Here is a 24,822-nt window from a genome sequence, read left to right as displayed (position 1 = left end):
CACAGTCCCATTGGGGTCTTGCACAATAAACAAACCACATAGCATACCCGTTCCCCGCCACAATGTAAAACATGATGATGGAACAGGAATGTGTGCCTGGAAATGTGTCTTCCATTTCTGTGAATCTGCAAGTTATAGTGTTAGTGGTTCCAGAGACAGAAACCTCTCTAACAGACAATCATTCCAGGAAGATAGTCAGTCTATCCCAAGAGAGATACACAGAGGTTCAGTCTTAAATGACACCCTATTCCCTATACAGTGCACTACCTTTGACCAGAGCCCTGTTCAGGGAATAGCTAGTGCCATTTGGGATGCATCCAGATGCAGCGGCCCCAGGCATTAAGGCTCAGCACTAGGCTTGATTTACAGCCAGTCAGCCAGCCATTGTGTGAAGGGAGGAGGACAGAGAGGAGAGAGGAGACGTGACCCACCCATAAACACAGTGTAATTCACTGGTGCTCTGTGAGCACGGAACATACCATCTATCATCCTCTGTGCTGTAGTGTCTCTTATCTGTGGTAAAACTAGATGGTTTCATCTCAGGCCAAACCAGACAGTAAATTAAACGTCATGGTGAGTGAACTCCATCTCTGCAGAAATACGTGCTTGAAGACACACATAATCAGCCTTATTATACACATTTACCAAATCTAGCAAACAGACTGTAAATTAAAGGCGACACACACAAAAGCATGCACACACTCATACACACACGCACACACATGCACACAGAGCAAATAAATCAAGGGATGGTGAAGTCGTTGGCCATCCCCCTAAGTGTCTGTAGTGCAGACAGCAGAGATATGAGTAGACCGTGTGATGTCCTCTATGCTGTGATCTTCCAAAGGTCTTCTTTTCAATGTCTGTCTGTATCTACTTTACACTCTTAGAAAAAATGGTTCTGGATATATCCAAAAAGGGTTCTATGCTTGCTTCATATATGGCCTCCCTAAAGGTTCTATATAGAACCCTATATGGAATTCAAGGCTTCTATGTGGAACCAATTTTGGTTCAGTGAAGAAGAACCCCTGGGGTTCTGATCAAAGAACCCTACAAAAGGGTTCTACAGTATATAGTGCCGTATATGAAGCAAGCAATATAACCCTTTTTGGTTCTATCCAGAACCTTTTTTTCTAAGAGTGTATTAATTAATCTGCTCTAGACCCACACACATGCAGAACCCATCCACACACGTTTCCCAACTATCAAACAGACAGACAGACCTACACACACACACACACACACACATATGCACACACACACGCGCATGCACACACACGCGCGCTCACACAGACTGTGACTCACCGTTCCACAGACAGCCATAGAGCTCAACTCGTAGACAGACGCTCATGACCCGGTCTGCCAGGGGGTAGAAGCGGACATAGCGGGCAACAATGGGTGGACCCAGGTCCTTCAGAACCACATCATAGGTGTTCTCATTCCCAGACACCACCTGGTGGATGAGGGGGGGGGGGAACGACAGTCAAGAGTAGCATGGAGACCCATTGAATAACCATGAATAGCATAATTAAGCAATTAGATGTGAAAACTAAAACTAGTGAGATTCAAGTATGTCGTGAGCGGGTGGGTGGCTGAATAAAAGTTTTGCATAAGACAGAAATGATGTCAGAGAAGTAGAGCCAAGGGGAGAGAGATACATTAGATAGATAAAACACACACACACACACACACTTGTCTTTACCTCCTGCCCCCAGCGGTCCTTCCAGGTGATCCAGGTGCGTCCGTCTCGGGAGTAACGGAGCCGGTAGCTGCGGGCAAACTCCCGGCCGTGCCCGTCGGCATGGCGACCCTGGGTACCCACCAGAGCCAGAAAGTGCAGCGAGCGCAGGTCCACCTGGAAGACAGAGAACAAGACGTCTCTAGTCACTGATCCAAGGTCAGTTGTAATGTAGTGCTCTGACATTAAAAGACCATCCTAACCCTCTACCTCCAACACAGGGAAACTTGGGAAGCTAGGAAACGTCTACCTTGATGAAATAAAACACAAACTCTAACCCAATGAAATGTGAGTATTGGTAGGATGATTGCACCTCTAGCCAATGGAAACAGAGAATCCTACACATAGAGTCTGTGGTTGTAGCCCATGGAGTAGGCCTGTGTACTCTGTCTGACCTGGAGGTACTCTGAAGCACTGGGGAACACTGCTCCTGCAGGACACCACGCACCATCCCCCTCTCCTTTACTCAACCTGGGAGACAGAGAGACAGAGACACACACAGAGACAGAGATGAAGACAGAGATGAAGACAGAGAGAGAGAAAGAGAGACAGAGAGACAGAGACAGAGAGACAGAAGGAGAGAGAGAGACAGAAGGGGAAAGAGAGACAGAAGGAGAGAGAGAGAGAGAGAGAGAGAGACAGAAGGAGAGAGAGAGAGAAGGGGAGAGCGAGAGAGAGAGAGAGAGAGAGCGAGAGAGAAAGAGAGAGAGAGACATAAACAGAGACAGAGACAGAGAGGGGGGGTTGTTGAATTATGAATTTATGGATTCCATAATGAGATCATTCTGGATAGAATATAACTTTATCATCCAAACTATCCCAACCACAAATACTTCTTACAGAGACCACAATATCCATCACCACAAACAGACCACAGTACAACCACTTAGTCGCTGGCATTAGGATCAATTCACACTGAGAACTGGACCACATGAAGCAAACCAAACTTGGACCATATAAAGACCAGCCCTAACACCAAGACACATTTCTTCCTGTCAACATTGTTGAATCGAATGCTAATAAAGTTTTACTACATTTGATGGTGATCCCACTGAGGTCAACCGAGACCACGCACACCACAATCTACCATTCAGAACACTAGATTATTGACACTGATGGAGGGAGGGAAGGGGGAGATAGAGGGAGGGATGAATGGATGAAGGGAGAGAGAGAGACAAACCAGGCCTCTGCATCCTGCATCAGCCAAAATGATTAATATGACAGATCACTGCCGTGCAAAACGAGAAAAACTGTCCAAGTCCTCTATTCCCCCTGTCTTTCTATCCCATTCCCTTCTTCCCCTTCTCTTCCCTTCATCACTCTCTATTCCCTCTCTCTCTTTCTCTCTCACTCTGAGACCAGCCAAGGACTCTATCCCTTCCTCCTTCTCTCTCTAAATTCCTTTCCTCCCTCTCTCCATCTAACATGCTGTCATCCAGCTGCTTTGGGACAATATCAATGAGCACCTCCCTAAGATCACACACCAGGCTTCCTCCTTCCCTCGTTCCATCCCTCTTTCTATCTCCCCTCCTCCCTCCATCACAGTGGCACGCCCATTTTCCCTACTTCTCTCTCCTCTCTCTCCTCAATCGCCCCCCCCTCTCTCTATTCCCCTCCCTATCTTTCCCCTTTCCCTCTCTTCTCTCTCCCTCCATTCTCGCCCTCTTCTCTCTCTCTCTCCTCCATTCCTTCATACTATCTATCTATCTCTCCACTCCCTCTCTCGCTCTCTCTCCTCCCATCCTTCATACTATCTATCTATCTATCTATCTATCTATCTATCTATCTATCTATCTATCTATCTATCTATCTATCTATCTATCTATCTATCTATCTATCTATCTATCTATCTATCTATCTATCTATCTATCTATCTATCTATCTATCTATCTATCTATCTATCTATCTATCTATCTATCTATCTATCTATCTATCTATCTATCTATCTATCTATCTATCTATCTATCTATCTATCTATCTATCTATCTATCTATCTATCTATCTATCTATCTATCTATCTATCTATCTCTCCACTCCCTCTCGCTCTCTCTCCTCCCATCCTTCATACTATCTATCTCTCTCCTCCCTCTCGCTCTCTCTCTCCTCCCATCCTTCATATTATCTATCTCTCCCCTCGCTCTCTCTCTTCTCCCATCCTTCATATTATCCATCTCTCCCCTCGCTCTCTCTCTTCTCCCATCCTTCATATTATCCATCTCTCCCCTCGCTCTCTCTCTTCTCCCATCCTTCATATTATCCATCTCTCCCCTCCATCTCTCTCTCTCCTCCCATCCTTCATACTATCTATCTCTCCCCTCCCTCCCTCTCACTCTTCTCTTTCTCCTCCCCAATCTCTCCCCATCACCCTCTCTATTTCTCTCTCTATTCCCCATCCTCTCTCTTTTCCCCCTTCTTTATATCTCTCTTCCCCATCTCTCTCTCTCTCTCTCTCTCTCTCTCTCTCTCTCTCTTTTTTTTAAGGGATTGGGACTGATCACCTCCACATGGACTGACAATCAGCCAGCAAACGCAGCCCAGACATGGCAGGCTAAGAGAGACATGGAAACACACAAGATACACACACACACACACACACACACACACACACACACAGTGGATATCGAGTCATAGGCCACGTGAATCTGCCGTGTCTAACAGGCTGGTCATGTAATGTCATGACCTAATGTGCTATACAGAGACACGCTGGCCACAGTCTTGTGTTGTAATCTAATAGTCTTCTCCTGTGTGATTTAAACATGGTGACAACAGATGGCAGACATAGTCAACGGTAGAGAGATACAGACCCAGAACCAGACATGAATAGAGATAATGTAATTACACACACACACACACACACACACTTTGAATGCTCTATTTGCACTCTTCACAGTCAAGCATTGAGGTACAAAGGACCCAAATATGTCAAAGGTCACAGAGTATTAGAATCATGGAAACCAGAAACAGAGATAAGCTACAATAACAGCTGGCACAGAGCTATACAGGCCAGCTGCTGGGCTTCTTCCCTTTGGAAGGTATGCAATAATACACACAACACATGCTGTGCAGGCAGGCACGCACACACACCGACATACGTACCTGCCGTGTTTGGCCTCAGTAGAGTCTGACCAGGCGCTGGAAGCCGTGATGTCAGAGTCAGGGATGGTGCCATCCTCCATCCCCAGGGCATAACGACACTGAGCTGCATGGATGTGTGTGTGTACATGGGACCGTGTGTGTGTGTTAGTGTTTGTGTGTGTGTGTGTGAGAGAAAGGGAGACACAGACAGAGAGAGGGGGGGACAAGAATGAGAAAGAGACTACGTAACATAATTCATCATGCCTGTCATACAGAGAGTAGAGGATAGAATAGAACATTATACTATCATACACATTGTACTACACATTGTACTATCATACACATTCTACTATCATACAATGTACAATCATACACATTCTACTATCATACATTCTACTATCATACACATTGTACTACACATTGTACTATCATACACATTCTACTATCATACAATGTACAATCATACACATTCTACTATCATACATTCTACTATCATACACATTGTACTACACATTGTACTATCATACACATTCTACTATCATACAATGTACAATCATACACATTCTACTATCATACATATTCTACTATCATACACATTGAACTATCATACACATTCTACTATCATACACATTGTACTATCATACACATTCTACTATCATACATATTCTACTATCATACACATTGAACTATCATACATATTTTACTATCATACACGTTGACTATCATATACATTCTACCATTATACAATGTACTATCATACACATTCTACCATCATACATTGCACTATCATACACATTTAACTATCATATACATTGTACTATCAAACACATTCTACCGTAATACACATTGTATTATCATACACATTTTACTATCATCAATATTCTACTATCATACACATTCTACTATCATACACATTCTACACTCATACACATTATACACTCATACACATTCTACTATCAAACACATTCTACTATCATACATATTCTACTATCATACATTGTACTATCATACACATTCGACCATTATACACATTCTACACTCATACACATTCTACACTCATACACATTCTACACTCATACACATTCTACACTCATACACATCGTACATATTGTACTATCATACATTGTACTATCATACATTCTACTATCATACACATTGTACTATCATACATATTTTACTATCATACATTATACTATCATACACATTCTACTATCATAAACATTTTACTATCATACATCGTACACATTCTACTATCATACACATTGTACTATCATACACATTGTACTATCATACACATTCTACAATCATACATTGTACTATCACACACATTCTACTATCACACATTGTACTATCATACATGTTCTACTATCATACATGTTCTACTATCATACACGTTCTACTATCATACATGTTCTACTATCATACATGTTCTACTATCATACATGTTCTACTATCATACATGTTCTACTATCATATACATTCTACTATCATATACATTCTACTATCATACATGTTCTACTATCATATACATTCTACTATCTTATACATTCTACTATCATATACATTCTACTATCATATACATTCTACTATCATACATGTTCTACTATCATATACATTCTACTATCATATACATTCTACTATCATATACATTCTACTATCATACATGTTCTACTATCATATACATTCTACTATCATACATGTTCTACTATCATACATGTTCTACTATCATATACATTCTACTATCATATACATTCTACTATCATATACATTCTACTATCATATACATTCTACTATCATACATGTTCTACTGTCATACATGTTCCACTATCATACATGTTCTACTATCATACATGTTCTACTATCATATACATTCTACTATCATATACATTCTACTATCATATACATTCTACTATCATACATGTTCTACTGTCATACATGTTCCACTATCATACATGTTCTACTATCATACATGTTCTACTATCATATACATTCTACTATCATATACATTCTACTATCATACATGTTCTACTATCATATACATTCTACTATCATATACATTCTACTATCATATACATTCTACTATCATACATGTTCTACTATCATACATGTTCTACTATCATATACATTCTACTATCATATACATTCTACTATCATATACATTCTACTATCATACATGTTCTACTATCATATACATTCTACTATCATATACATTCTACTATCATATACATTCTACTATCATACATGTTCTACTATCATACATGTTCTACTATCATACATGTTCTACTATCATATACATTCTACTATCATACATGTTCTACTATCATATACATTCTACTATCATACATGTTCTACTATCATATACATTCTACTATCATACATGTTCTACTATCATACATGTTCTACTATCATATACATTCTACTATCATACATGTTCTACTATCATATACATTCTACTATCATACATGTTCTACTATCATATACATTCTACTATCATACATGTTCTACTATCATATACATTCTACTATCATACATGTTCTACTATCATATACATTCTACTATCATATACATTCTACTATCATATACATTCTACAATCATACATTGTACTATCACACACATTCTACTATCACACATTGTACTATCATACATGTTCTACTATCATACATGTTCTACTATCATACATGTTCTACTATCATATACATTCTACTATCATACATGTTCTACTATCATACATGTTCTACTATCATATACATTCTACTATCATATACATTCTACTATCATATACATTCTACAATCATACATTGTACTATCACACACATTCTACTATCACACATTGTACTATCATACATGTTCTACTATCATACATGTTCTACTATCATATATGTTCTACTATCATATACATTCTACTATCATACATGTTCTACTATCATACATGTTCCACTATCATACATGTTCTACTATCATACATGTTCTACTATCATATACATTCTACTATCATATACATTCTACTATCATACATGTTCTACTATCATATACATTCTACTATCATATACATTCTACTATCATATACATTCTACTATCATACATGTTCTACTATCATATATGTTCTACTATCATATACATTCTACTATCATACATGTTCTACTATCATACATGTTCCACTATCATACATGTTCTACTATCATACATGTTCTACTATCATATACATTCTACTATCATATACATTCTACTATCATACATGTTCTACTATCATATACATTCTACTATCATATACATTCTACTATCATACATGTTCTACTATCATACATGTTCTACTATCATATACATTCTACTATCATATACATTCTACTATCATATACATTCTACTATCATATACATTCTACTATCACACATGTTCTACTATCATATACATTCTACTATCATATACATGTTCTACTATCATACATGTTCTACTATCATACATGTTCTACTATCATATACATTCTACTATCATACATGTTCTACTATCATATACATTCTACTATCATACATGTTCTACTATCATATACATTCTACTATCATACATGTTCTACTATCATACATGTTCTACTATCATATACATTCTACTATCATACATGTTCTACTATCATATACATTCTACTATCATACATGTTCTACTATCATATACATTCTACTATCATACACATTCTACTATCACATACATTCTACTATCATACATGTTCTACTATCATATACATTCTACTATCATATACATTCTACTATCATATACATTCTACTATCATATACATTCTACTATCATACACATTCTACAATCATACACATTCTACTATCATATACATTCTACTATCACACATTGTACTATCATACATGTTCTACTATCATACACATTCTACAATCATACACATTCTACTATCATATACATTCTACTATCATATACATTCTACTATCATACACATTCTACTATCATATACATTCTACTATCATATACATTCTACTATCATACACATTCTACAATCATACACATTCTACAATCATACATTGTATCATCATACACATTCTACTATCATACATATTCTACTATCATACATCAGGAGTAACATGATAGCTAAAAGGATCTTAATTTGACCTGTTTCTCCCAGCAGGAAAATAATCCTGCAGCAACAGGAAATGTTCATTATTGTGTGGATTAAAATGAATGGACATTTTTGTTAAGGCAAATCAAGTCGAACACACTACAAGTTTGCGAAATGTCCTGCAACAACAGGGTGATCCTACACCTGTACATGTCATGGTTGGAGCCAGTCATTGGTCACGCAGCATTAAGTAATCTCCGTCTCGATCTTTCCTTGTCTATATTCCCTATCTTTCCCTCTCTATATTTCCTATCTTTCCTACAAGGCACCCTACTCCAAGGTTCTGGTCGAAAGCAATACATTCCATAGGGAATAGGGTGCCATTTGGGACACACCATCACACTGCGTAGGGGAGCTCATCCAATAATGTCCTTGTCACCTCTTATTTCTCTTCTAGTCACTCATGAAGAAACACGTAGAGTCAATGTTAATTAATAATCTAATAGGATGAATATTGAAGAATAGGAGCTGCCAAGGTCATTACAAACAGATAACCTTCTGTTAGTTTATAACCCTGAAGAGGTATCATTCTCCATAGTTTTTACTTTAACAGGCAGATGAGGTGAGGTGAATACAGGAGTAAAAAGAGGAGGGGGGGAAGGAGAAAGAGAAGGAAGAGGGGCATGAGGAGGGGGAGGGGAGGAGAAAGAAGAGGAGAAGGTGGAAGTGGAGGGGATAGTGAATGAGGGGATAAGGAGGACATAGGGCAGACAGTTAACCAGATTAAATGGACAGCTCTACTCTGCCCGGTGAAAATATCAGCCCCGACAACAGTCCTACAGGCATATGTCAACCAGGCATTATCAAATGACTTAACTATCTGCCATGACTTAACTAGAGGGCCAGACATGACCAAATAGAGGGCTGAGAACCAGTCTTCATGGTGAGTGAAAGGAAGGAGGTGTGGGGCGGTGATGGAAAATGAGATGCAATAAAGGGGTGATGCTAGTGGGGGGTATAACTCGGTTATTGTTATGGATGCTGTCACTGATATGGGGACGTGGATAACTGATAGTGTCATTGATATGGGGGCGTGGATAACTGATTCTGTCATTGATATGGTGCGTGGATAACTGATACTGTCATTGATATGGGGGCGTGGATAACTGATTCTGTCATTGATATGGGGGTGTGGATAACTGATTCTGTCATTGATATGGGGGTGTGGATAACTGATTCTGTCATTGATATGGGGGCGTGGATAACTGATTCTGTCATTGATATGGGGGCGTGGATAACTGATTCTGTCATTGATATGGGGGCGTGGATAACTGATTCTGTCATTGATATGGGGGTGGATAACGTTCTGTCATTGATAACTGATTCTGTCATTGATATGGGGGATAACTGATTCGTGGATAACTGATTCTGTCATTGATATGGGGGTGATGGATAACTGATTCTGTCATTGATATGGGGGCGTGATATGGTGTGTGGATAACTGATTCTGTCATTGATATGGTGTGTAGATAACTGATTCTGTCATTGATATGGGGGCGTGGATAACTGATTCTGTCATTGATATGGGGGCGTGGATAACTGATTCTGTCATTGATATGGAGGCGTAGATAACTGATTCTGTCATTGATATGGTGCGTAGATAACTGATTCTGTCATTGATATGGTGCGTGGATAACTGATTCTGTCATTGATATGGTGTGTAGATAACTGATTTTGTCATTGATATGGGGGCGTGGATAACTGATTCGGTCATTGATATGGGGGCGTGGATAACTGATTCTGTCATTGATATGGGGGTGTGGATAACTGATTCTGTCATTGATATGGGGGCGTGGATAACTGATTCTGTCATTGATATGGGGGCGTGGATAACTGATTCTGTCATTGATATGGGGGCGTGGATAACTGATTCTGTCATTGATATGGTGTGTAGATAACTGATTCTGTCATTGATATGGTGTGTAGATAACTGATTCTGTCATTGATATGGGGGCGTGGATAACTGATACTGTCATTGATATGGTGTGTGGATAACTGATTCTGTCATTGATATGGGGGCGTGGATAACTGATTCTGTCATTGATATCGGGGTGTGGATAACTGATTCTGTCATTGATATGGGGGTGTGGATAACTGATTCTGTCATTGATATGGGGGTGTGGATAACTGATTCTGTCATTGATATGGTGCGTGGATAACTGATTCTGTCATTGATATGGTGTGTAGATAACTGATTCTGTCATTGATATGGTGCGTGGATAACTGATTCTGTCATTGATATGGTGTGTAGATAACTGATTCTGTCATTGATATGGGGGCGTGGATAACTGATACTGTCATTGATATGGGGGCGTGGATAACTGATTCTGTCATTGATATGGTGTGTGGATAACTGATTCTGTCATTGATATGGGGGCGTGGATAACTGATTCTGTCATTGATATCGGGGTGTGGATAACTGATTCTGTCATTGATATGGGGGTGTGGATAACTGATTCTGTCATTGATATGGTGCGTGGATAACTGATTCTGTCATTGATATGGTGTGTAGATAACTGATTCTGTCATTGATATGGTGCGTGGATAACTGATTCTGTCATTGATATGGTGCGTAGATAACTGATACTGTCATTGATATGGTGGCGTGGATAACTGATTCTGTCATTGATATGGTGTGTAGATAACTGATTCTGTCATTGATATGGTGCATGGATAACTGATACTGTCATTGATATGGGGACGTAGATAACTGATACTGTCATTGATATGGGGACGTGGATAACTGATGCTGTCATTGATATGGGGACGTGGATAACTGATGCTGTCATTGATATGGTGTGTAGATAACTGATTCTGTCATTGATATGGTGTGTAGATAACTGATTCTGTCATTGATATGGGGCCGTGGATAACAGATTCTGTCAGTGATATGGGGCCGTGATAATGATGCTGTCAGTGATATGAGGGCATGGGGGGTGATAATGATGCTGTCAGTGATATGTGGGCATGGGGGTGATAATGATGCTGTCAGTGATATGAGGGCATGGGGGTGATAATGATGCTGTCAGTGATATGAGGGCATGGGGGATGATAATGATGCTGTCAGTGATGATATGGGGGATGATAATGATGCTGTCAGTGATATGAGGGCATGGGGGGATGATAATGATGCTGTCAGTGATATGAGGGCATGGGGGGGTGATAAGTGGGGAAGTTCTAACTCAGTTGCTGTCAGTGAGTCAGTGAGTCAGTGGATAGGAATGTGGGGTTGGAAGATAAAAACCTCTGAGACACACACACACCTACCCCCTACACCCCCACACGGACAGGCCTGTTTCATTACATCATTACCTAGCTGCCAATAAAATGCTCTCTCCAGGCCGCCCCTTCTCTCTTTTTAGTCCCCCTCTGTCCTCTCTGTCTCCATTGGCTTTCTTCCCACGCTCCATCTCTCTTTCTCCCCCTTTCACACACATTCCTTTATTTACTCTTCATATCAGTTCATATCCTGGTACTAATGGGCTAAAGTACTAATGGGTACTAATTTCCTCCTATAAAAGACTTGTTGCATTACCGCAGCAACGGTGTGGAAATAATAACCATATGGATCAAATCAGATGACACAAACCTGTGCATGCATGTGTGTGTGCGGGAGACAGATAATTTACTGTCTGCTTCTACCCTGGAGGTGGCAGCTCTGGTTTCACCTTGTGGAGTTTCATTTTCTCTACTCTATCTCTATCCCTCTCCTCCCCTCCCTCCTTCCCCTCTCTCTCTTTGTATGATTGACAGGTGATGAGCGGCCTGTACATTAGTGAGGCTGAATACCCAAGGCTCATTCTCCCTGCTACCATCGCTCTCCTTTTACACATGGCTGCCTGGGAGACATGGACCTGAAACAGGATCGGCTGCTGATAGCGGATGGACAGACGTAAGGCACACATTCAAGAATGTGAGGAGAGTGTAGACAAGAAAGGGGCAGAGAGGGCGAGGGATGGAGGGGTGGAGGAGGAGGACAAGGCAATGGGTAAGGCCGAAATGGAATTGTCTGACATTTCTGAGGAGGTGCCTGTGAGATCTTGAATGGAAGGTAAAACACATCTGTTCTGATTATAGTTTTTTCCCTTGTTGTGACTCCAATTGTATTAAACCTGGCCGATTGGTCAACGATCATCAATCCCTAGTCCGTCTACTACCTACCTTGGCTTTAACTAGGTAAGTTATTGAAAACCCAAACTCTTCAACAATAATGACCAATCATATTCTGGGAATCTGATTTGACCTTGACCTTAAGCAGTCACTTCCTGTCTGACATCTGACCTCTCACCTGGTTTAAAGTGCCAGTCGTGGTCATCCGCAGCCGACAACGCCACCAGGATGACGGTAACCACAATGACAGGAAACAGCCGCAGCTCTGGCGTTGCCATGGCACCAGCAACACACCCAGTTACCTGTCCGGAGACGCGCTGACAACCACAGGCATACCTAACAGAGGGATAGAGAGAGAGGAAGGATTAGAAGATTTCAAAATGCATGAATCATTTATTTTGTATCATGAAAGAGAGTATGAAGAATGAGAGAGAGGGGTGATAATCCGTGTGGATGGGTTTCTGTCTAAATGTCAGGTCCAGTCTAGTAGATACAGTAGCTTCCTCTGTGATTTATGAATCCCTGTCTGTCAGCCCTGTGTACGTGTAACCAGACACCATGGACTCATTGGAGAGCAACTCAAAATGTAAGCAATGTAATACAACACAATATAATACAACACAACACAATATAATACAAGACAATATGACACAACACAATACAATATAACACAACAAAATAACTAAATTCAACACAACAAAATCCAACAAAACAGACCAGTGGCACCACAGCACAGAGAACATTAGCTTTGTTTTGATATGTTGTTGTTGCACAATGAACAATCGAAGGTGGTGTAATTAGCCTAGCCAGCATTACTTAGTACTTCAGCATTCAAAATGTCAATCATGTCATTTCCAACTCCTTTATTACAAACTCCTCCTCAAGTGCTGTAGTAGTTAGACTGGGGCCTGATAGGGTGCTGTAGTAGTTAGACTGGGGCCTGATAGGGTGCTGTAGTAGTTAGACTGGGGCCTGATAGGGTGCTGTAGTAGTTAGACTGGGGCCTGATAGGGTGGATAGGGTGCTGTAGTTACCCATCTACGACACACAAAAAGGCTTGTCCAGTAGTTTTACTGGTGGTTGCTTAATGATTGGGGGTAGGGAGGGGGAGACAGCTGGTAGGGGAGGGGGTGTAGAGGGGTGGCCTGGTTTCCCTGTGGGCCCACTGACTTCACTGGCACAGACCGACAGCTGACACACAGCTGTAGGGACACAGAGGAAGGGGAGCGACAGTGTGATGGACAGAGGGAGGGAATGAAGGGAGGTATGAAAACGAGTGAAAAGTGGAATTGTAGGCATAGAGAACAGAAGAGAAGGATGGAACGAAGGAGCAGTCCAGATGACATGGATGACATAGTAGAGTGTGTGTGTGTGTGTGTGTGTGTGTGTGTGTGTGTGTGGTGTGTGTGTGTGTGTGTGTGTGTGTGTGTGTGTGTGTGTGTGTGTGTGTGTGTGTGTGTGTGTGTGTGTGTGTGTGTGTGTGTGTGCGTGCGTGCGTGCGTGTGACACAGAGGAGATTTCAGGGATAGCCAGCCAGTGCAGCTGTCCAGAACAAAAGACAGGCGCTAGGCAACAGATACAGGGTGCAAGTGTTCAGAGAGAGGCAGAGAGAGTAGACAGCTTGTTTTGAGAAAACACCCGAGCCTTCCAAACGAGTGAAGCAGTGTGTGACTGCTGTGCCAGATGACACCATGTTGAAATATGTCTCTTACAGGATTCCAGTAACTCTAAGCATGCCGAACCAGAGCTGAGAATCTCCCTCTGCTGGCCTGTCCACTATGTCAACAATCCTAAAAATGATCCCCGTCACAATCCATAACAAGGTACTCAACAAATGTTACAACTGATAAAATACTTTTACTGACCAGCGATCACAAAACTGGATGGAAACACAAACCTTAGGTTCTGAAGAAAATACAACCAAATGAAAATCACCGCTAACCAAAACCAAGATTATGTTTGGCATAGACAGTCAAGTGTTTTTGAGGCACCAGGCAGCTGCCATGTCTAAGTGGAAAACAAGCCACAGTGTTTAGGGAGAAGCTAGTGAGGGAAGTGAGGCGAGCCCACGGTGTTGAGCAAACCATCTATCTATCTCCCTATCCCACTGCCATCTCCCTCCACTTACATGATTTGTCCAGACTAATTCACAAGGCTAACTAATGGTTATGAACAGCTGTCTAAGTCCCACCACACAACAATAAAACAGACAGAGAGAGGGAAGGAGGGAATGAGGGAATAAATGTTCTTATGAAAAAGTATGCTTCAGTGAAAGTTTGATAAAAGTTTGGATTCCTTTTGGCACTGCAATGTCTCATGAGAATCATATTGTAGTTTGCATTCCAAACTATACTGAACAAAAATATAAACGCAATGAGCTGAAAAAAGATCTCAGACATTTTTCATACGCACAAAAACATATTTCTCTTTCATTTTGTGCACAAATTTGTTTACATCCATGTTAGTGAATATTTATCCTTTGCCAAGATAATCCATCCACCTGACAGGTGTGGCATATCAATAAGCTGATTGAAAAGCATGATCATTACACAGGTGCACCTTGTGTTGGGGACAATAAAAGGCCACTCTAAAATATGCAGTTTTGTCACACAACACAATGCCACAGATGTCTCAAGTTTTGAGGGAGCGTGCATTCGGCATGCTGACTGCTGGAATGTCCACCAGAGCAGTTGCAAGAGAGTTAGACTGGGGCCTTATATAAACTGTAACTCAGTAAAATCTTTGAAATTGTTGCATTTATATTTTTGTTCAGTGTATAATGTGATTGTCTTGGAACTGCTAAGATCAATAGTGCCCATTAAAACATCCATTCAAGTTGGGCCATATTATGAGAGTTTGCCATACTATAGGACTTGATGGTATCAAGCCCAACTTTGAGTTGGAATGCTCGTCCACTCAGTCTAATTCTAAGGGGTTGAGTTTGGGCATGGGGTAGAACAAGGAGCTGATTCTAAATCTATTATATTCTCTGTCAGCCACAGAGACTGTTTCTCTCCCCAGTCAGCCAGTCAGTAAGACAGACAGACCGTTTCTCTCCCCAGTCAGCCAGTCAGTAAGACAGACAGACCGTTTCTCTCCCCAGTCAGCCAGTCAGTAAGACAGACAGACCGTTTCTCTCCCCAGTCAGCCAGTCAGTAAGACAGACAGACCGTTTCTCTCCCCAGTCAGCCAGTCAGTAAGACAGACAGACCGTTTCTCTCCCCAGTCAGCCAGTCAGTAAGACAGACAGACCGTTTCTCTCCCCAGTCAGCCAGTCAGTAAGACAGACAGACCGTTTCTCTCCCCAGTCAGCCAGTCAGTCAGACCGTTTCCTCCCCAGTCAGCCAGTCAGTCAGACAGACATTCCTAAAAATGATCCCCGTCACAATCCATAACAAGGTACTCAACAAATGTTACAACTGATAAAATACTTTTACTGACCAGCGATCACAAAACTGGATGGAAACACAAACCTTAGGTTCTGAAGAAAATACAACCAAATGAAAATCACCGCTAACCAAAACCAAGATTATGTTTGGCATAGACAGTCAAGTGTTTTTGAGGCACCAGGCAGCTGCCATGTCTAAGTGGAAAAACAAGCCACAGTGTTTAGGGAGAAGCTAGTGAGGGAAGTGAGGCGAGCCCACGGTGTTGAGCAAACCATCTATCTATCTCCCTATCCCACTGCCATCTCCCTCCACTTACATGATTTGTCCAGACTAATTCACAAGGCTAACTAATGGTTATGAACAGCTGTCTAAGTCCCACCACACAACAATAAAACAGACAGAGAGAGGGAAGGAGGGAATGAGGGAGGGAGAATAAATGTTCTTATGAAAAAGTATGCTTCAGTGAAAGTTTGACAAAAGTTTGGATTCCTTTTGGCACTGCAATGTCTCATGAGAATCATATTGTAGTTTGCATTCCAAACTATACTGAACAAAAATATAAACGCAATGAGCTGAAAAAAAGATCTCAGACATTTTTCATATGCACAAAAAACATATTTCTCTTTCATTTTGTGCACAAATTTGTTTACATCCATGTTAGTGAATATTTATCCTTTGCCAAGATAATCCATCCACCTGACAGGTGTGGCATATCAATAAGCTGATTGAAAAGCATGATCATTACACAGGTGCACCTTGTGTTGGGGACAATAAAAGGCCACTCTAAAATATGCAGTTTTGTCACACAACACAATGCCACAGATGTCTCAAGTTTTGAGGGAGCGTGCATTCGGCATGCTGACTGCTGGAATGTCCACCAGAGCAGTTGCAAGAGAGTTAGACTGGGGCCTTATATAAACTGTAACTCAGTAAAATCTTTGAAATTGTTGCATTTATATTTTTGTTCAGTGTATAATGTGATTGTCTTGGAACTGCTAAGATCAATAGTGCCCATTAAAACATCCATTCAAGTTGGGCCATATTATGAGAGTTTGCCATACTATAGGACTTGATGGTATCAAGCCCAACTTTGAGTTGGAATGCTCGTTCCACTCAGTCTAATTCTAAGGGGTTGAGTTTGGGCATGGGGTAGAACAAGGAGCTGATTCTAAATCTATTATATTCTCTGTCAGCCACAGAGACTGTTTCTCTCCCCAGTCAGCCAGTCAGTAAGACAGACAGACCGTTTCTCTCCCCAGTCAGCCAGTCAGTCAGACAGACCGTTTCTCTCCCCAGTCAGCCAGTCAGTCAGACAGACCAGTCAGTCAGACAGACAGACCGTTTCTCTCCCCAGTCAGCCAGTCAGTAAGACAGACAGACCGTTTCTCTCCGCAGTCAGCCAGTCAGTCAGACAGACAGACCGTTTCTCTCCCCAGTCAGCCAGTTAGTAAGACAGACAGACCGTTTCTCTCCGCAGTCAGCCAGTCAGTAAGACAGACAGACCGTTTCTCTCCCCAGTCAGCCAGACAGACCGTTTCTCTCCGCATTCAGCCAGTCAGTAAGACAGACAGACCGTTTCTCTCCCCAGTCAGCCAGACAGACAGTTTCTCTCCCCAGTCAGCCAGTCAGTCAGACAGACAGACCGTTTCTCTCCCCAGTCAGCCAGTCAGTAAGACAGACAGACCGTTTCTCTCCCCAGTCAGCCAGTCAGTCAGACAGACAGACCGTTTCTCTCCCCAGTCAGCCAGTTAGTAAGACAGACAGACCGTTTCTCTCCCCAGTCAGCCAGTCAGTAAGACAGACAGACCGTTTCTCTCCGCAGTCAGCCAGTCAGTAAGACAGACAGACCGTTTCTCTCCCCAGTCAGCCAGTCAGTAAGACAGACAGACCGTTTCTCTCCCCAGTCAGCCAGTCAGTAAGACAGACAGACCGTTTCTCTCCGCATTCAGCCAGTCAGTCAGACCGTTTCTCTCCCCAGTCAGCCAGTCAGTCAGACAGACAGACCGTTTCTCTCCCCAGTCAGCCAGTCAGTAAGACAGACAGACCGTTTCTCTCCGCAGTCAGCCAGTCAGTCAGACAGACAGACCGTTTCTCTCCCCAGTCAGCCAGTTAGTAAGACAGACAGACCGTTTCTCTCCGTACTGACTGGCTGACTGGGGAGAGAAACTGTCTGTCTGGCTGACTGGGGAGAGAAACGGTCTGTCTGTCTTACTGACTGGCTGAATGCGGAGAGAAACGGTCTGTCTGTCTTACTGACTGGCTGACTGGGGAGAGAAACGGTCTGTCTGTCTTACTGACTGGCTGACTGGGGAGAGAAACGGTCCATGCAAATTGGCAGTTATTATTTATTCTTTATTTATTTATCACACATTATAGTCTACTCTTATACAGACATCGTACACACTCTCACTATATCACATCCAATATCATACACATCAACCTACTCAGATTTGCTACACACATATTATCTTGTCTCAATTTTCTAACATCTGTGGCATTGGCTCACAGGCAAACAGGCAAGGGAATAAAACAAATATTGCTAGAACCTATTTCTTGAGTTCTAAATATCAGACAATTGAAACCTCTAATTATGACCTTCATAATACCTCTGATGGCAGTAACTTTACAAGCACTAATTATGGTCAGTTTAGACTGAGAAGAGCATCTAGTTACGGTAAGGAGTGAAATAAGTATAGCCAGTCATAATTGTAACGGTTTAGCAGATTATTAAAAAAAGATCAGTCTTTACGTGGCTAAAAGAAAAGGAATATAACATATACTGTTTACAGGAAACTCACTCTACATCCTTAGATGATGTTGAGTTGAAAAAGGAATGGGATGGTGAAATCATTTTCTGTCATGGACAAAGGAACTCAAAAGGTGTGATGATATTAATTATCAAAAATATTGTTCTGAATGTGCAAATAGTCAGGAATGATTTGCAAGGAAGGTGGATCCTTTTGAATATGAAAGTGGACGACAAAGAGATTTGGCTCATTAATCTATATGGTCCAAATCAGGATGATCCACACTTCTTCGAAAACATTTATACCAATTTATTGAACTTACAGGCAACATATTATCTAATCATTATGGAAGGAGACTATAACTCAGTGTTTAGTACCTTTAAGGTCATCACTCTACAAACTATCATCACCGTGCCCTTAAGGAAATCACTAATATTATGGACACATTAGAAATAATGGATATTTGAAGACTAATAAACCCTGACCTAGTGAGATATACATGGAGGAAGCTTAATCAATCTAATCGTCTGGACTACTTTCTTGTCTCTTTCTCTCTTGCATCAAAGGTTAAAACAGTTTTAATAGGAGACAGAATGCGATCGGATCATCATCTAATTGGCATTCACATAACTCTTATAGATTTTTAACGTGGATGGGGATATTGGACATTTAATCAAAGTTTACTGGAGGACAACTTATTTTTAACTAAGACAAAATAATTTATAACTAAATTTTTCCAGTATAATATAGGTTCAGCAAATCCCCTTATTGTTTGGGATACCTTTAAATGTACCTTCAGGGGTCATTCAATTCAATATTCATCAATAATAAAAAAGCAGTTTCTGGCTAAAGAAACAAGACTAACAAGGGAAATCCATGAACTAATAGTACAGGTAGAGAGCAATAAAAACAATACTACAGAGACACAAAATAAGTTAGAGGAAAAACAAAAAGAACTCGAGGAACTTATTGAAGAATGATCTAATATAATCTGTTACAAAAATAAAGCAAACTGGATGGAATATGGAGAAAAATGCACAAAATTCTTCCTGAATCTCCAAAACAGGAACACTAACAAAAATAATTAGCAGAAACTCGTTACTGAAGACGGAGTCATCTATGATTCTCCAAATGATATTTTAAAAGAGGAAGCTAATTATTTTAGGCAGATGTTCTCTTTTCCATCTCATCCTTTCCCACTGAATGAAGATTATGGTAAGGAATTCTTTCCAAATAATCTAAAAAATGGAAAATTAACAAATGAAACGGAAAGATCAGTGCGAAGGCCAAATTACAGAGGAATAACTTTTTGAGGCTATTAAATCCTTTCAGTCTGGAAAAAACCCAGGGCTTGATGGCAAGAGATATATCAAGTATTTTTTGATATACTAAAAGCTCCATTGTTATATTGTTTTAACTACTTCTATAGAAATCTGTAAGGTACTCAGCAGGAGGGTCTGATTTCTCTATTATTAAAACAACACCCAGATGGTAAATATAAAAGACTCTTGTCTCTATCTAAAACTGGCTACAATTTCAATTTCATCCCCGTCAAAGATACAACAAATATTACAACAAATATTATGGCTGAACCCAAATGTGCTGGTTGATAAAATACCTGTATTTATGTGAAAGATGTTTGAAAAGGGTATTTTGTTCTTAAATTATATTGTAAATTGGAATGGTAGAGTTATGTCCTTCGTGGAGTTATCAGAATTGTACAGAAAGGTCTGCTCAATCCAAGAGTACAACCAATTGATTACAGCATTGCCCCAAAAATGAAGGAGGAGGGAGGAGGTAGGGAACTGGTCTGTCTGCCCAATATAAAGGATCAAAACTGGCGGAGGAATAAAAATATCATAAAAAGGAAAGTATACCAGTTTCATTTGAGGACCAGGATGTGGACAGCTGTGCCATACAAATTGCAAAATAGTTGGGAAGAGATTTCTGATGTACCGATTCCATAGTACAGGGTGTATGACTTGATATATAATACAACGCAAGATTCAAGACTTCGTGCTTTTCAGCTAAAATTATTATATACAATTCTTGCCAACATCAAAATGTTGAATATTTGGGGGATAAAATCATCGAAGCTCTGCAGATTTTGTTGTGAGGATACAGAATCAATTTATTTTGGTATTGCCCTCAGGTAGCCTGTGTCTGGTCTCAGGCTCAAGAATGGCTGAAAATGCATAGCATTGATCTAAAATTGACCCTAGAAATAGTACTGTTAGGAGATCTGGAGAGACCGGGTCAGTCAATTACTAATATGCTAATACTCTTAGTAAAAGTATTCATCTTCAACTCGCAATCTGTGGATTCTATTCGATTAGATAAATTGAAATTGTACGTTAAACATCACAGCATAGTTGAAAGACATGTGTTGCGTAGAAACCCGAAGTGGGTGTCCAGCAGAGATAGATGGGATGGGCTGAGGGAAGCTGAGGGTTGGTATGTGGAATTGTAGACAAGTGGGAGTGGAGTTGCTGTGTGAGAGATAGAATGATGGTCAAATATAAAAGTGGGGAAAAAAGTACAAATAAAACATAATAAAAAGTACATAAAAATGCACCTGTACATAGCCCACCTGTACATAGCCCGCCTGTACATAGCCCATCTGTACATAGCCCATCTGTACATAGCCCATCTGCCCATCCAACTACCTCATCCCCATACTGTTATTTTTTTGCTCCTTTGCACCCCAGTATCTCTACTTGCACATTCATCTTCTGCATATCTATCTCTCCTGTGTTTAATTGCTAAATTGTAATTATTTCGCCACTGTGGCCTATTTATTGCCTTACCTCCCTTATCTTATCTCATTTGCACACACTGTTTCTAGACTTTTTCTCTACTGTATTATTGACTGTATGTTTGTTTATTCCATGTGTAATTCTGTGTTGTTGTTGTTTGTGTCGCACTGCTTTGCTTTATCTTGGCCAGTTCGAAGTTGTAAATGAGAACTTGTTCTCAACTAGCCTACCTGGTTAAATAAAAAATTATATATATATAAATAAATACATTTATTTTTCCTCCATGTCATTGGTTATTGTTCTCAGAACATCATTGGTCACTGAAGCCGAGGGAATTTGGCTGCCCTCTTGGACAGTAGCCCAACAGAAAATTCTGACCCTCTCTTCGATCGATCGGGATATTGACATAGGTCTGAGAGAGGTGTGGTGTGTTGACCTTCAACGGCACATATGGATCCTCTCACTGGATTCCAAGAACAACAAATGCACTGAGATAGAATGAAGCCATCTGTCTGGAATCAATGCTGTGGTGGATATCCTCTGTGATGAGGCTGTATGTAACAGTGCTATTGGTTGGTCAGTCAGTCAGTAGTCCAGTCATTCGTCATCCAGTGATTCACTGGTATGTGTCAGCTGACACTTCATCAATACCAGGAAATACCAGTCAGCAGGAAGTAAGGAAGTACAGCCAGTCAGAAATGTTGAATCTGAACTGATTTTGACAGGATGGAACAGGAAGAGATTAGGAAAAGTTAGTCATTTAAAAATAACAAAAAGTGGTAAGAGAGGAAGAAGATAGAGGCAAATACATGGCGGGAGAAACTAAGAAAATGCTTTGAGAAGTTAAACAAAACATTTTGATAGTGAGGAAGGAGAGAGAGAGAGAGAGAGAGAGAAAGAGATAATTATAAAAGTGGACGGATAACGAGAAAGTGGAAGAAAGGGAACTCATTTCCAGGAATAGTTTGGCCTTTGGAAGTGTGGCATGACTCAACAGGACGTCTCTCTGCTTTCCAAAACATAGTTTCAACAACTCACACACACATACAGTGGGGCAAAAAAGTATTTAGTCAGCCACCAATTGTGCAAGTTCTCCCACTTAAAAATATGAGAGAGGCCTGTAATTTTCATCATAGGTACACTTCAACTATGACAGACAAAATTAGAAAAAAAATCCAGAAAATCACATTGTAGGATTTTTAATGAATTTATTTGCAAATTATTGTGGAAAATAAGTATTTGGTCACCTACAAACAAGCAAGATTTCTGGTTCTCACAGACCTGTAACTTCTTCTTTAAGAGGCTCCTCTGTCCTCCACTCGTTACCTGTATTAATGGCACCTGTTTGAACTTGTTATCAGTATAAAAGACACCTGTCCACAACCTCAAACAGTCACACTCCAAACTCCACTATGGCCAAGACCAAAGAGCTGTCAAAGGACACCAGAAACAAAATTGTAGACCTGCACCAGGCTGGGAAGACTGAATCTGCAATAGCTAAGCATCTTGGTTTGAAGAAATCAACTGTGGGAGCAATTATTAGGAAATGGAAGACATACAAGACTGGGGCTCCACGCATGATCTCACCCCAGAACCACACGGGGGGACCTAGTGAATGACCTGCAGAGAGCTGGGACCAAAGTAACAAAGCCTACCATCAGTAACACACTAAGCCGCCAGGGACTCAAATCCTGCAGTGCCAGACGTGTCCCCCTGCTTAAGCCAGTACATGTCCAGGCCCGTCTGAAGTTTGCTAGAGAGCATTTGGATGATCCAGAAGAAGATTGGGAGAATGTCATATGGTCAGATGAAACCAAAATATAACTTTTTGGTAAACACTCGTCGTTGTGTTTGGAGTACAAAGAATGTTGAGTTTTATCCAACGAACACCATACCTACTGTGAAGCATGGGGGTGGAAACATCATGCTTTGGGGCTGTTTTTCTGCAAAGGGACCAGGATGACTGATCCGTCTAAAGGAAAGAATGAATGGGGCCATGTATCGTGAGATTTTGAGTGAAAACCTCCTTCCATCAGCAAGGGCATTGAAGATGAAACGTGGCTGGGTCTTTCAGCATGACAATGATCCCAAACACACCGCACGGGCAACGAAGGAGTGGCTTCGTAAGAAGCTTTTCAAGGTCCTGGAGTGGCCTAGCCAGTCTCCAGATCTCAACCCCATAGAAAATCTTTGGAGGGAGTTGAAAGTCTGTGTTGCCCGGCAACAGCCCCAAAACATCACTGCTCTAGAGGAGATCTGCATTGGGGAATGGGCCAAAATACCAGCAACAGTGTGTGAAAACCTTGTGAAGACTTACAGAAAACGTTTGACCCCTGTCATTGCCAACAAAGGGTATATAACAAAGTATTGAGATAAACTTTTGTTATTGACCAAATACTTATTTTCCACCATAATTTGCAAATAAATTAATAAAAAATCCTACAATGTGATTTTCCAGATTTTTTTCTCAATTTGTCTGTCATAGTTGAAGTGTACCTATGATGAAAATTACAGGCCTCTCTCATCTTTTTAAGTAGGAGAACTTGCACAATTGGTGGCTGACTAAATACTTTTTTGCCCCACTGTATATACATATGTATACACACACACAAACTTTCAGTGCCAACACCATAAACCTTGCTCTGAACATTGCTCTGAACCAATCTAAGTGACGAGGAACTGACAGACAGAAAATATTTCTGCAATAAAGGATAGGAGTAACAATTATTGTAATAAACTCTGATTCATTATATGCAGCTTGGGCCAAGTAGAAGTCAATCATTAAGGGAGTAAAACTTACAGTTACTCCAATACGTTCCTTCCCCCTTTCCATAGCCCTCTCTTCTCCTCTCCTCCAATACGTTCCTTCCCCCTTT

General features: G+C 40.8%; 1 protein-coding gene across 4 annotated transcripts in view; it reads right to left on the bottom strand.

The window, feature by feature from the left end:
* Positions 1 to 24,822, bottom strand: part of LOC112244539 (epithelial discoidin domain-containing receptor 1-like) — an 83,642-nt gene that overhangs the window by 40,748 nt on the left and 18,072 nt on the right. For all 4 annotated transcript variants that reach the window (XM_042310384.1, XM_042310391.1, XM_042310388.1 and 1 more), the window contains 5 exons: positions 13,233 to 13,390; positions 4,835 to 4,937; positions 2,134 to 2,209; positions 1,703 to 1,855; positions 1,306 to 1,453 (listed from right to left, as the gene is read on the bottom strand). In XM_042310384.1, coding sequence (XP_042166318.1) covers positions 1,306 to 1,453; positions 1,703 to 1,855; positions 2,134 to 2,209; positions 4,835 to 4,937; positions 13,233 to 13,332 — 580 coding nt within the window. In that variant the 5' untranslated portion in view covers positions 13,333 to 13,390. The remainder of the gene's footprint in view (positions 1 to 1,305; positions 1,454 to 1,702; positions 1,856 to 2,133; positions 2,210 to 4,834; positions 4,938 to 13,232; positions 13,391 to 24,822) is intronic.

This window comes from Oncorhynchus tshawytscha, linkage group LG03, assembly GCF_018296145.1.
Source record: "Oncorhynchus tshawytscha isolate Ot180627B linkage group LG03, Otsh_v2.0, whole genome shotgun sequence".
Taxonomy (NCBI): domain Eukaryota; kingdom Metazoa; phylum Chordata; class Actinopteri; order Salmoniformes; family Salmonidae; genus Oncorhynchus; species Oncorhynchus tshawytscha.
This window is presented reverse-complemented; position numbering and strand designations above follow the sequence as displayed.